The sequence below is a fragment of the Camellia sinensis genome, chromosome 4, assembly GCF_055761805.1.
Source record: "Camellia sinensis isolate YWXY chromosome 4, ASM5576180v1, whole genome shotgun sequence".
Classification (NCBI taxonomy): Eukaryota; Viridiplantae; Streptophyta; class Magnoliopsida; order Ericales; family Theaceae; genus Camellia; species Camellia sinensis.
Genome location: NC_138964.1, coordinates 91852301 through 91866155, shown reverse-complemented (window position 1 = coordinate 91866155; position 13855 = coordinate 91852301). Strand labels below are relative to the sequence as shown.

General features: G+C 36.6%; 1 protein-coding gene across 1 annotated transcript in view; it reads right to left on the bottom strand.

Moving 5' to 3' along the window:
- Positions 1–1963: 1963 nt before the first annotated feature.
- LOC145823901 (uncharacterized) overlaps positions 1964–13855 on the bottom strand; it is a 47119-nt gene continuing 35227 nt past the window's right edge. Inside the window, exons 7-10 of the mRNA XM_082923454.1 lie at positions 2395–2631; positions 2269–2311; positions 2111–2164; positions 1964–2029 (exon numbers count right to left, since the gene is read on the bottom strand). Coding sequence (XP_082779580.1) covers positions 1964–2029; positions 2111–2164; positions 2269–2311; positions 2395–2631 — 400 coding nt within the window. The remainder of the gene's footprint in view (positions 2030–2110; positions 2165–2268; positions 2312–2394; positions 2632–13855) is intronic.

Sequence of the window (13855 nt, the reverse complement as noted above, 5' to 3'; positions counted from 1 at the left end):
TGAGGCCAATTAAGCTAACGAAACAATCGATGGCTACAGCTAATTCGTTCCAACAACAAAAGAGAGAACGATGAAGAAGGACGGAGAAGGTTAGAGAGAAACTTTCTTCTTGTGAGCTAGAAGAGAAAAAGGAATAAGAAATAGGTAGAAAATCAAGTGGAATTCGAATTCATCCTTGGAGTTGAGAATTGAACACTAAGCTGATTTAGAAAACCTAAAATGAGGTGCCTAAGCTAATATCCTTACACTTTACTCAGTAAATTTTGTTTCTTAGAGGCTAAGCAGTATTGGTTATAGTTAAACTTGGGCAATTATGCTAATGAAACAATTAGTGGCCTAAGCTAAAGTTCCTAGAACAAAAGAGAGTTGGATGTGTAGGGACGGAGACGTTTAGAGAGAAACTTTCGTCTCGTGAGCTAGAATAGAAAGTTAGAGAAAAAAATATGAAATAGGAAGCAGATCATAGGTAATTCTAATTCACCCTTTTGGTTTTAAGAATTGGCCTAATATCGTTAAACAACAATTACTTAAAAATTCCATTTCTTAGGACTTAAGCAAGATTAGTTTGAGTTAAACTTTGGCAATTAAGCTAATGAAACAATCAATGGCCCTAAACTAATTAGTTCGTAGAACCAGAGAGAGAACGTTGGAGAAGGACGAAGAAGGTTAGAGAGAAACTTTCTTTCTGAGAGCTAGAAGAGAAAAAAGAATGAGAAATAGGAAGAACATCAATGGGAATTCAAATTCATCCTTTCGATTTGAGAATTGAACACTTAGTTGATTTAGGAAACCTAAAATGAGGTGCTTAAGTTAATATCGTTAAGCTACAATTACTCACTAAATTATGTTTTGTAGGCGCTAAATAATATTAGCTTAATTCAAACTTGGCCAATTAAGCTAATGAAACAATTAGTGACATAATCTAATTAGTTCGCAGAACAAAAGAGACAAGCACGGCGACGGACGGATAACGTTAGAGAGAAACTTTCATATTGAGAGCTAAAAAAGAGAAGAATTATGAATGGGGTGAAAATCAAATGGAATTCAATTTCATCATTTTCGATTTGAGAATTTAAAAATTAGTTGATTTAGAAAACCTAAAATGGGGTCATTAAGTTAAACTAATACCATTGAGCTACAATTACACGGTAAATCCTCTTTCTCAGAGGCCAAGCAAAATCAGTTTGAGGCCAATTAAGCTAACGAAACAATCGATGGCCACAGCTAATTCATTCCAACAAAAAAAGAGAGAATGATGGAGAAGGACGGAGAAGGTTAGAGAGAAACTTTCTTCTTTTTTTTTTTTTTTTTTTTTTTTTTTTTGGGTGAATAAGACATAAATAAAACAGCAAAATATACAAAGATACAAGGGGCATGCCCCAGGACCTACAGAGCTATACAAAGAGGCAAAAACCACGAAGAACAAGACAAAAGGAACCATACACACAATGTTCAAAACCTATCTCGAAGAGAAATAGAAGACGAACACAAGCGAAGGAGCTAAAGGACAAAACAAACTGGAACAGCCATACATCAACAAAAAAAGGCTGCCAAAATTCAAAACAGTCAACAAAGACAGCAAATCCGCAGAACAGACCGAAAGGGTATCAGCCAAAGGCCTAGGATGTGCAGAGAAGTTATCTGCTGTATGTACCCAACATCTAAAACTATGGTAAACCCAACTATATTCTCTAGTACATCCCACTAGAGTAGGCCAAACTGAGTATGATTTAAATAGCTACAAACAGTAAATTAAAGACAGCTTCTGAACATTCATCAATTTTGGAAGGCGCATATAGCAGCCATACCCATTGATTTGGAGTTTCACACGACAGCTTTTAGATGACTAATCCCGAGAGTTTCCACTGCAGCTTTAAATGACAAATCCCGAAATTGCACAGATTGAGTATTCGAGTTAAACAAGGTAGAACGACCCATAGATTTGGAGGTTCCCACGACAGCTTTAGATAACAGGCCCCGAGATTTTCCACTGCAATTTGCGTGTGCAGGTTAAACATAATAGAATGACCTGCCAATGAGTAACAGAAGATAGAAACCATGAGAATTAAGTAACCAAGTCAGAAGTAGATTCTCTCAATTTTGATCTCACTTCACTCGACCCACAGTATTGAATCTCACCACACTCGGATAAAGCTTCCTTAATCTGCAATAAAGATACAATATATATAGTGGTTAGCTTGTAAAACATATAGATTCTAAATTCACTCAACCCACAGATTTCGAGGAACTAGTGACTATATGTCTCACCACACTCGACCCACAAATAGTATTCATCTTCAAGTGATCACACCTACACATTTAACAGCTAGTTAGATAAACACTCCATGTTAGACTCACATCCACTCAACCCACAATATACTGCACTCACATCACTCCGTGGTCCTCCCACCATTGTAAAGATGGGGCTTCAGAATGGATCTAGGGAGGTTCCATTGATCAAGGAACCAATCATCACCTGTTGCAGTAGGAATGTTGCTAACAGATAACATTCTATTTCTTACCATAAGTACAATAGATTTGATGATAACCTCTACAGGTTTATATTCTTTGTTAAAAACTCTATTGTTTCTTTCAAGCCAAATATGATATACAGTTGTGAGAAAAGAAAGTCTAGTGATGAGAAAAAGGAATAAGAAATAGGTAGAAAATCAAGTGGAATTCGAATTCATCCTTTTGGAGTTGAGAATTGAACACTAAGCTGATTTAGAAAACCTAAAATGAGGTGCCTAAGCTAATATCCTTACGCTATGATTACTCAGTAAATTTTATTTCTTAGAGGCTAAGCACTATTTTGGGTGGATAAAGGCTAAGCAGTATTGGTTATAGTTAAACTTGGGCAATTATGCTAATGAAACAATTAGTGGCCTAAGCTAAAGTTCCTAGAACAAAAGAGAGTTGGATGCGTAGGGACGGAGACGTTTAGAGAGAAACTTTCGTCTCGAGAGCTAGAATAGAAAGTTAGAGAAAAGAATAAGAAATAGGAAGCAGATCATAGGTAATTCTAATTCATCCTTTTGGATTTAAGAATTGGCCTAATATCGTTAAACAACAATTAATTAGAAAATTCTATTTCTTAGGACCCAAGCAAGATTAGTTTGAGTTAAACTTTGGCAATTAAACTAATGAAACAATCAATGGCCCTAAACTAATTAGTTCCTTGAACCAGAGAGAGAAGGTTGGAGAAGGACGAAGAAGGTTAGAGAGAAACTTTCTTTTTGAGAGCTAGAAGAGAAAAAAGAATGAGAAATAGGAAGAACATCAGTGGGAATTCAAATTCATCCTTTCGATTTGAGAATTGAACACTTACTTGATTTAGAAAACCTAAAATGAGGTGCTTAAGTTAATATCGTTAAGCTACAATTACTCACTAAATTCTGTTTCTTAGGCGCTAAATAATATTAGCTTAATTCAAACGTGGCCAATTAAGCTAATGAAACAATTAGTGACATAATCTAATTAGTTCGCAGAACAAAAGAGACAAGCACGGCGACGGACGGATAACGTTAGAGAGAAACTTTCATCTTGAGAGCTGAAAAAGAGAAAGGAATTATGAATGGGGTGAAAATCAAGTGGAATTGAATTTCATCCTTTTGGATTTGAGAATTTAAAACTTAGTTGATTTAGAAAACCTAAAATAGGATGATTAAGTTAAACTAATACCATTAAGCTACAACTACACGGTAAATCCTCTTTCTTAGAGGCCTAGCAAAATCAGTTTGAGGCCAATTAAGCTAACGAAACAATCGATGGCCACAGCTAATTCGTTCCAACAACAAAAGAGAGAACGACGGAGAAGGTTAGAGAGAAACTTTCTTCTTGTGAGCTAGAAGAGAAAATGGAATAAGAAATAAGTAGAAAATCAAGTGGAATTCGAATTCATCCATTTGGAGTGGAGAATTGAACACTAAGCTGATTTGGAAAACCTAAAATGAGGTGCCTAAGCTAATATCTTTACACTATGACTACTGAGTAAATTTTGTTTCTTAGAGGCTAAGCGGTATTGGTTATAGTTAAAGTTGGGCAATTATGCTAATGAAACAATTAGTGGCCTAAGCTAAAGTTCCTAGAACAAAAGAGAGTTGGATGTGTAGGGACGGAGACATTTAGGGAGAAACTTTCGTCTTGAGAGCTAGAATTGAAAGTTAGAGAAAAGAATAAGAAATAGGAAGCTGATCATAGGGAATTCTAATTCATCCTTTTGGATTTGAGAATTGGCCTAATATCGTTAAACAACAATTACTTAGAAAATTCTATTTCTTAGGACCTAAGCAATATTAGTTTGAGTTAAACTTTGGCAATTAAGCTAATGAAACGATCAATGGTCCTAAACTAATTAGTTCCTAGAACCAGAGAGAGAAGGTTGGAGAAGGACGAAGTAGGTTAGAGAGAAACTTTCTTTCTGAGAGCTAGAAGAGAAAAAAGAATGAGAAAGAGGAAGAACATCAATGGGAATTCAAATTCATCCTTTCGATTTGAGAATTGAACACTTAGTTGATTTAGGAAACCTAAAATGAGGTGCTTAAATTAATATCGTTAAGCTACAATTACTCACTAAATTCTATTTCTTAGGCGCTAAATAATATTAGCTTAATTCAAACTTGGCCAATTAAGCTAATGAGACAATTACTGACATAATCTAATTAGTTTGCAGAACAAAAGAGACAACCACGGCGACGGACGGATAACGTTAGAGAGAAACTTTCATCTTGAGAGTTGAAAAAGAGAAAATAATTATGAATGGCTTGAAAATCAAATGGAATTCAATTTCATCCTTTTGGATTTGAGAATTAAAAACTTAGTTGAATTAGAATACCTAAAATAGGGTGATTAAGTTAAACTGATACCATTAAGCTACAATTACCCAGTAAATACTCTTTCTTAGAGGCCAAGCAAAATCAGTTTGAGGCCAATTAAGCTAACGAAACAATCGATGGCCACAACTAATTCGTTCCGACAACAAAAGAGAGAACGATGGAGAACGACGGCGAAGGTTAGAGGGAAACTTTCTTCTTGTGAGCTAGAAAAGAAAAAGGAATAAGAAATAGGAAGAAAATCAAGTGGAATTCGAATTCATTCTGTTGGCGTTGAGAATTGAACACTAAGCTGATTTAGAAAACCTAAAATGAGGTGCCTAAGCTAATATCCTTACGCTACAATTAATCAGTAAATTTTGTTTCATAGAGGCTAAGCAGTATTGGTTATAGTTAAACTTGGGCAATTATGCTAATGAAACAATTAGTGGCCTAAGCTAAAGTTCCTAGAAAGAAAGAGAGATGGATGGGGAGGGACGGAGACGTTTAGAGAGAAACTTTCGTCTCGAGAGCTAGAATAGAATGTTAGAGAAAAGAATATGAAATAGGAAGAAAATTGTAGGGAATTCTAATTCATCCTTTTTTACTTAAGAATTGGCCTAATATCGTTAAACAACAATTACTCAGAAAATTCTATTTCTTAGAACCTAAGAAAGATTAGTTTGAGTTAAACTTGTCCAATTAAGCAAATGAAACAATCAAAGGCCTAAGCTCATTAGTTCCCAGAACCAGAGAGAGAAGGAGAAGGACGGAAAAGTTAGAGAGAAACTTTGTTTTTGAGAGCTAGAAGAGAAAAAAGAATGGGAAATAGGAAGAACATCAATGGGAATTCAAATTCATCCTTACGATTTGAGAATTGAACACTTAGTTGATTTAGAAAACCTAAAATGAGGTGCTTAAGTTAATATCGTTAAGGTACAATTACTCACTAAATTTTGTTTCTTAGGCGCTCAATAATATTAGCTTAATTCAAACTTGGCCAATTAAGCTAATGAAACAATTAGTGACATAATCTAATTAGTTCGAAGAACAAAAGAGAGACGCGCGGCGACGGACGGATAACATTAGAGAGAAACTTTCATCTTGGGAGCTAAAAAAGAGAAAAGAATTATGAATGGGGTGAAAGTCAAATGGAATTCAATTTCATCCTTTTGGATTTGAGAATTGAAAACTTAGTTGATTTAGAAAACCTAAAATGGGGTGATTAAGTTAAACTAATACCATTAAGCTACAATTACACGTTAAATCCTCTTTCTTAGAGGCCAAGCAAAATCAGTTTGAGGCCAATTAAGCTAACGAAACAATCGATGGCCACAGCTAATTCGTTCTAACAACAAAAGAGAGAACGATAGAGAAGGACGAAAAAGGTTAGAGAGAAACTTTCTTCTTGTGAGCTAGAATAGAAAAAGGAATAAGAAATAGGTAGATAATAAAGTGGAATTCGAATTCATCCTTTTCGAGTTGAAAATTGAACACTAAGTTGATTGAGAAAACCTAAAATGAGGTGCCTACTTACCCAAAAAAAATGAGGTGCCTAAGCTAATATCCTTACGCTACGACTACTCCGTAAATTTTGTTTCTTAAAGGCTAAGCAGTATTGGTTATAGTTAAACTTGGGCAATTATGCTAATGAAACAATTAGTGGCCTAAGCTAAAGTTCCTAGAACAAAAGAGAGTTGGATGCGTAGGGACGGAGACGTTTAGAGAGGAACTTTCGTTTCGAGAGCTAGAATAGAAAGTTAGAGAAAAGAATAAGAAATAGGAAGAAGATCATAGGGAATTCTAATTCATCGTTTTGGATTTAAGAATTGGCCTAATATCGTTAAACAACAATTACTTAGAAAATTCTATTTCTTAGGACCTAAGCAAGATTAGTTTGAGTTAAACTTTGGCAATTAAGCTAATGAAACAACCAATGGCCTAAACTAATTAGTTCCTAGAACCAGAGAGAGAAGGTTGGAGAAGGACGAAGAAAGAGAGAAACTTTCTTTCTGAGAGCAAGAAGAGAAAAAAGAATGAGAAATAGGAAGAACATCAATGGTAATTCAAATTCATCCTTTCGATTTGAGAATTGAACACTTAGTTGATTTATAAAACCTAAAATGAGGTGCTTAAGTTAATATCGTTAAGCTACAATTACTCACTAAATTATGTTTCTTAGGCCCTAAATAATATTAGCTTAATTCAAACTTGGCCAATTAAGCTAATGAAACAATTAGTGACATAATCTAATTAGTTCGCAGAATAAAAGAGACAAGCACGGCGACGGACGGATAACGTTAGAGAGAAACTTTCATCTTGAGAGCTAAAAAAGAGAAAAGAATTATGAATGTGGTGAAAATCAAATGGAATTCAATTTCATCCTTTTGGATTTGAGAATTGAAAATTTAGTTGATTAAGAAAACCTAAAATGGGGTGATTAAGTTAAACTAATACCATTAAGCTACAATTACACGGTAAATCCTCTTTCTTAGATTTCAAGCAAAATCAGTTTGAGGCCAATTAAGCTAATGAAACAATCGATGCCCACAGCTAATTCGTTCCAACAACAAAAGAGAGAACGACGGAGAAGGACGGAGAAGGTTAGAGAGAAACTTTCTTCTTGTGAGCTAGAATAGAAAAAGGAATAAGAAAAAGGTAGAAAATCAAGTGGAATTCGAATTCATCCTTTTGGAGTTGAGAATTGAACACTAAGCTGATTTTTTTTTTTGGGGTAAGTAAGTCATAAAATAAAGACAAAAAATTTACAAGTTTACAAGGGGCATACCCCAGGCATACCCAACAACAAATAAATAAACGAATACAATACCAACATATCCTACCACAGCACCCCCTAAGAATGGGGGAGAAACACAAGAACAACAGAAAAAACAAAGTAACCCAACTTTGCCCATATATCCTTTTGTCCCCAAGTAACCCCTACCATCAGAGATAATAGACGGAAACTTGGGATGGATATATGGGCAAAGATACAAACAAACACCAAAAACTTAAAAACCACAACAAGCATACTCACAAAGCAACAACCCTTAAGACAAATCAAAAATGATAACCAACCCCATTCGCCCCCAGTCTCTACCGTAGATCAACACATGGAATTCAGTAAGCATCCCACTCCTCACAGCCGTGACATCCTAGCCACTCAGCAAAAGCCATGACAGAGGAAAAAATCTACCCCATGAGAAATCCCGACAGAGTCACATGAAGCTAGCACGATCAGTAACCATAAGCAACAGTCTTGTCAGTCGAAGTGACAACGGTAGCCCCACAGCAACAAACCGATACATAGCCAAAAAATAACCTGAGATCAATCATCACATCCCCCAGTCCCTTCCTTAGTAGATCACAAGCCTCAAACCCCACGGCAGTGTGCCCTTCACTCCATGTCAGGCGTGGCAATACGACCACTTAGGATGGGTCACATGAAGACATGAAGCAACCGGAACCGGTAGCTATCCTCCCGCTCATCTCCCAGTCTCTAACTCGGTTAGTCATCGAACCACTATTCCCCATAGCAGTGACCCCTCAATCACCCTTGGCGGAGATGGCTCAAAACTAACCTCATATCGAGTCACATGAGGATCACACGATCAATCATCAAGATAAAATCGACTATAAAAGACCCGCTGCAAAGTGACTAAACAAAAAGAATTTTTCAAAATGAACCCAAGTGGGCCGCTGCAAAGTGACTATAAAAGACCCATTTAGAAATCCTAAAATGAGGTGCCCAAGCTAATATCCTTACGCTACGATTACTCAGTAAATTTTTTTTCTAATAGGCTAAGCAGTATTGGTTATAGTTAAACTTGGGCAATTATGCTAATGAAACAATTAGTAGCCTAAGCTAAAGTTCCTAGAACAAAAGAGAGTTGGATGCATAGGGACAGAGACGTTTAGAGAGAACCTTTTGTCTCGAGAGCTAGAATAGAAAGTTAGAGAAAAGAATAAGAAATAGGAAGAAGATCATAGGGAATTCTAATTCATCCTTTTGGATATAAGAATTGGCCTAGTATCGTTAAAGAACAATTACTTAGAAAATTCTATTTCTTAGGACCTAAGAAAGATTAGTTTGAGTTAAACTTGTCCAATTAGGCAAATGAAACAATCAATGGCCTATGCTCATTGGTTCCTAGAACCAGAGAGAGAAGGTTGGAGAAGGACGAAGAAGGTTAGAGAGAAACTTCCTTTCTGTGTGCTAGAAGAGAAAAAAGAATGAGAAGTAGGAAGAACATCAATGGGAATTCAAATTCATCATTTCGATTTGAGAATTGAACACTTAGTTGGTTTAGAAAACCTAAAATGAGGGGCTTAAGTTAATTTCGTTAAGCTACAATTACTCACTAAATTATGTTTCTTAGGCCCTAAATAATATTAGCTTAATTCAAACTTGGCTAATTAAGCAAATGAAACAATTGGTGACATAATCTAATTAGTTCGCAGAACGAAAGAGACAATCACGGCGACGGACGGATAACGTTAGAGAGAAACTTTCATCTTGAGAGCTAAAAAAGACAAAAGAATTATGAATGGAGTGAAAATAAAATGGAATTCAATTTCATCCTTTTGGATTTGAGAATTTAAAACTTAGTTGATTTAGAAAACCGAAAATAGGGTGATTAAGTTAAACTAATACCATTAAGCTACAACTACACGGTAAATCCTCTTTCTTAGAGGCCAAGCAAAATCAATTTGAGGCCAATTAAGCTAACGAAACAATCGATGGCCACAGCAAATTCGTTCCAACAACAAAAGAGAGAACGATGGAGAAGGACGGAGAAGGTTAGAGAGAAACTTTCTTCTTGTGAGCTAGAAAGAAAAAGGAATAAGAAATAGGTAGAAAATCAAATGGAATTCGATTTCATCCTTTTGGAGTTGAGAATTGAACACTAAGCTGATTTAGAAAACCTAAAATGAGGTGCCTAAGCTAAAATCCATACGGTACGATTACTCAGTAAATTTTTTTTCTTAAAGGCTAAGCAGTATTGGTTATAGTTAAACTTGGGCAATTATGCTAATGAAACAATTAGTGGCCTAAGCTAAAGTTCCTAGAACAAAAGAGAGATGGATTGGGAGGGATGGAGACGTTTAGAGAGTAACTTTCGTCTCGAGGGCTAGAATAGAAAGTTAGAGAAAAGAATAAGAAATAGAAAGAAGATCATAGGGAATTCTCATTCATCCTTTTGGATTTACGAATTGGCCTAATATTGTTAAACAACAATTACTTAGAAAATTCTATTTCTTTGGACCTAAACAAGATTAGTTTGAGTTAAACTTTGGCAATTAAGCTAATGAAACAATCAATGACCTAAACTAATTAGTTCCTAGAACCAGAGAGAGAAGGTTGGAGATGGACAAAGTAGGTTAGAGGGAAACTTTCTTTCTGAGAGCTAGAAGTGAAAAAAGAATGAGAAATAGGAAGAACATCAATGGGAATTCAAATTCATCCTTTCGATTTGAGAATTGAACACTTAGTTGATTTAGAATACCTAAAATGAGGTGCTTAAGTTAATATCGTTAAGCTACAATTACTCACTAAATTTTGTTTCTTAGGCGCTAAATAATATTAGCTTAAGTCAAACTTGGCCAATTAAGCTAGTGAAACAATTAGTGACATAATCTAATTAGTTCGCAGAACAAAAGAGACAAGCACGGCGACGGACGGATAACGTTAGAGAGAAACTTTCATCTTGAGAGCTAAAAAAGAGAAAAGAATTATGAATGGGGTGAAAATCAAATGGAATTCAATTTCATCCTTTTGGATTTGAGAATTCAAAACTTAGTTGATTTAGAAAACCTAAAATGAGGTGATTAAGTTAATCTAATACCATTAAGCAACAAGTACACGGTAAATCCTCTTTCTTAGCGGCCAAACAAAATCAGTTTGAGGCCAATTAAGCTAACGAAACAATCGATGGCCACAGCTAATTCGTTCCAACAACAAAAGAGAGAACGATGGAGAAGGACAGAGAAGGTTAGAGAGAAACTTTCTTCTTGTGAGCTAGAAGAGAAAAAAGGAATAAGAAATAGGTAGAAAATCAAGTGCAATTCGAATTCATCCTTTTGGAGTTGTGAATTGAACACTAAGCTGATTTAGAAAACCTAAAATGTGGTGCCTAAGCTAATATCCTTACGCTACGATTACTCAGTAAATTTTGTTTCAAAGAGGCTAAGTAGTATTGGTTGTAGTTAAACTTGGGCAATTATGCTAATGAAACAATTAGTGGCCTAAGCTAAAGTTCCTAGAATAAAAGAGAGTTGGATGCGTAGGGACGGAGACGTTTAGAGAGAAACTTTCGTTTCGAGAGCTAGAATAGAAAGTTAGAGAAAAGAATAAGAAATAGGAAGAAGATCATAGGGAATTCTAATTCATCGTTTTGGATTTAAGAATTGGCCTAATATCATTAAACAACAATTACTTAGAAAATTCTATTTCTTAGGACCTAAGCAAGATTAGTTTGAGTTAAACTTTGGCATTTCAGCTAATGAAACAATCAATGGCCTAAACTAATTAGTTCCTAGAACCAGAGAGAGAAGGTTGGAGAAGGACGAAGAAGGTTAGAGAGAAACTTTCTTTCTGCGAGCTAGAAGAGAAAAAAGAATGAGAAATAGGAAGAACATCAATGGGAATTCAAATTCATCCTTTCGATTTGAGAATTGAACACTTAGTTGATTTAGAAAACCTAAAATGAGGTGCTTAAGTTAATATTGTTAAGCTACAATTACTCACTAAATTATGTTTCTTAGGCGCTAAATTTTTTTTTTTTTTTTTTTGGGTAAGTAAGTCATAGAATAAAGACAGTAAAATGTACAAGTTTACAAGGGGCATACCCCAGGTACACCCTACAACAAATAATAGATGAACAAAAAAAACACCACAAGCTACCACTAGACATCTTTACAACAGAAAACCACACTTGCAAAAAGCGAAAGAACAACAGAAAAAAAACAAAACCCCACTTTGCCCATATATCCTTTTTGTCCCCAAGTAACCCCTACCATCAGAGATAATAGATGGAAACTTGGGGTGGATATATGGGCAAATAAACAAAACACACCACATACTCATAAAACATATCAGACCAACACACAATACAAAAGAAACTAACTAAACACCCAAAGAGACCAATCAAAAATAATAACGGCCCTCGCTTGCTCCCAGTCTCTACCTCGAATGAAATCATGGAATCCAATAAGCATCTCGCTTCTCATAGCCGTGACATCCTAGCCACTCAACCAAAGCTATGACGAAGGAAAATATCTATCCCATGAGAGATCCTGGCTGAGTCACATGAAGCCTGCAAAGTCAATCACCATAATCAACGGACTTAAGAAGCTTAGTGAAAAAACAATAGTCCCGCTGCAACTAACCAATACATAGCCAACATAACATGAGAGCAATCATCACATCCCCCAGTCCCTTCCTTGGTAGATCACAAGCCTCAAACCCCACGGCAGTGTCCCCTTCACTCCATGTCAGGCGTGGCAATACAATCAATTTAGGATGGGTCACATGAAGACAAGAAGCGACCAGAAAACTGGTAGCTATCCTCCCGCTCATCTCCCAGTCTCTAACTCGGCTAGTTATCGAACCACTATTCCCCATAACAGCGACTCCCCAATCACTCTTGGCGGAGATGGCTCAAAACCACCCTCGTATCGAGTCACATGAGGATCACACGATCAATCATCATGAAATAACCGACTACAAAAGGTTTGCTGCATTGTGGCTAATCAAAAATATATGGGATCACCAAAAAAAATTGAGACCCAACACAAAATAAAACCCAATATACTGTGAGCCCAAGAAAAGGCCATAACCCATGGATAGTGGACCCAAATAATAATGTAACCATGAAATCCAAAAGGGCCCCACCAAAATCTACATAAAACCCAATTTGCCGTGGGCCAAAATTTTCCACTGCCACAAACAACTTCACGCCCCAAACTTGGAATAAAATACCAAGTGGGCCCCAGTTGCCCAAGCCTTTAAGCTCCACCAAAAACCGTAGTCAACAACCAAAATATATATATATATGAATATTATATATATATATAAAGTTGAAAAGCTATTACCTTCCCCAACATCAGCCCCATGTCAAAAGATTGTACACGGCACCCAATCAAGAAATGACCAGCCACCTAATTGCTCTGCCCCAAGACCCACGTGCTATCCTTGAGCAGAACATCAGCAAAGCTTATACAGCAAGCTTTGGCGGAAAACACAACACCAACGTCCACGCGACAAAAAAAACGTGGAACTCACATCTTCCATAACCACCCAAACTCAAACGTTGCAGACCCTCCAATGAATGGCAGCAACTGAACGACAGTGAACAAAAATCAAATCGCAGCCGACGGTAAACCAGACCAACCCAGCAGCAACAAAGACACGTCACTACCTGAAGCCAAAAGCACCAACATCCCTTGCACAACAGAAAACAAACCGAACCAGTACAACCCACGCTGGAGTAGCAACTAAGGTCGGATAACACACGCCGAAGTAGACAGAAAGTCTTCTACGGTCAGCTCGAAGATATTAAACTAGAGAACATGTCCAGCGTAGCAAATAAAAACACCACGCTGGTTACACCTCTCACATCACCCAAAGGAAATTTAGCGATCACACAAGAACACCTGCAATAATCGGCTGAATAGTAGCATCGCTGAGATGCACCATGAACAGCAACGAAAGATTGTAGGCACTGAACAATAACCCACAGCGTATAACTTTACATCACCCTTCTCTCTCTAGAACAAGAAGAAAGGGTTGAACAGAAAACATGGTCCATACAGAAACCACACCATAACTGGACTGGGAACCATACCCCAGAGAGCCGAGGTCGGAAGCTGGCGACGACCACACTGATGGTGATGACTCAACCTAGAACACTGTTACACTGGCCTGAATAATATTAGGCGCTAAATAATATTAGCTTAATTCAAACTTGGCCAATTAAGCTAATGAAACAATTAGTGACATAATCTAATTAGTTCGCAGAACAAAAGAGACAAGCATAGTGACG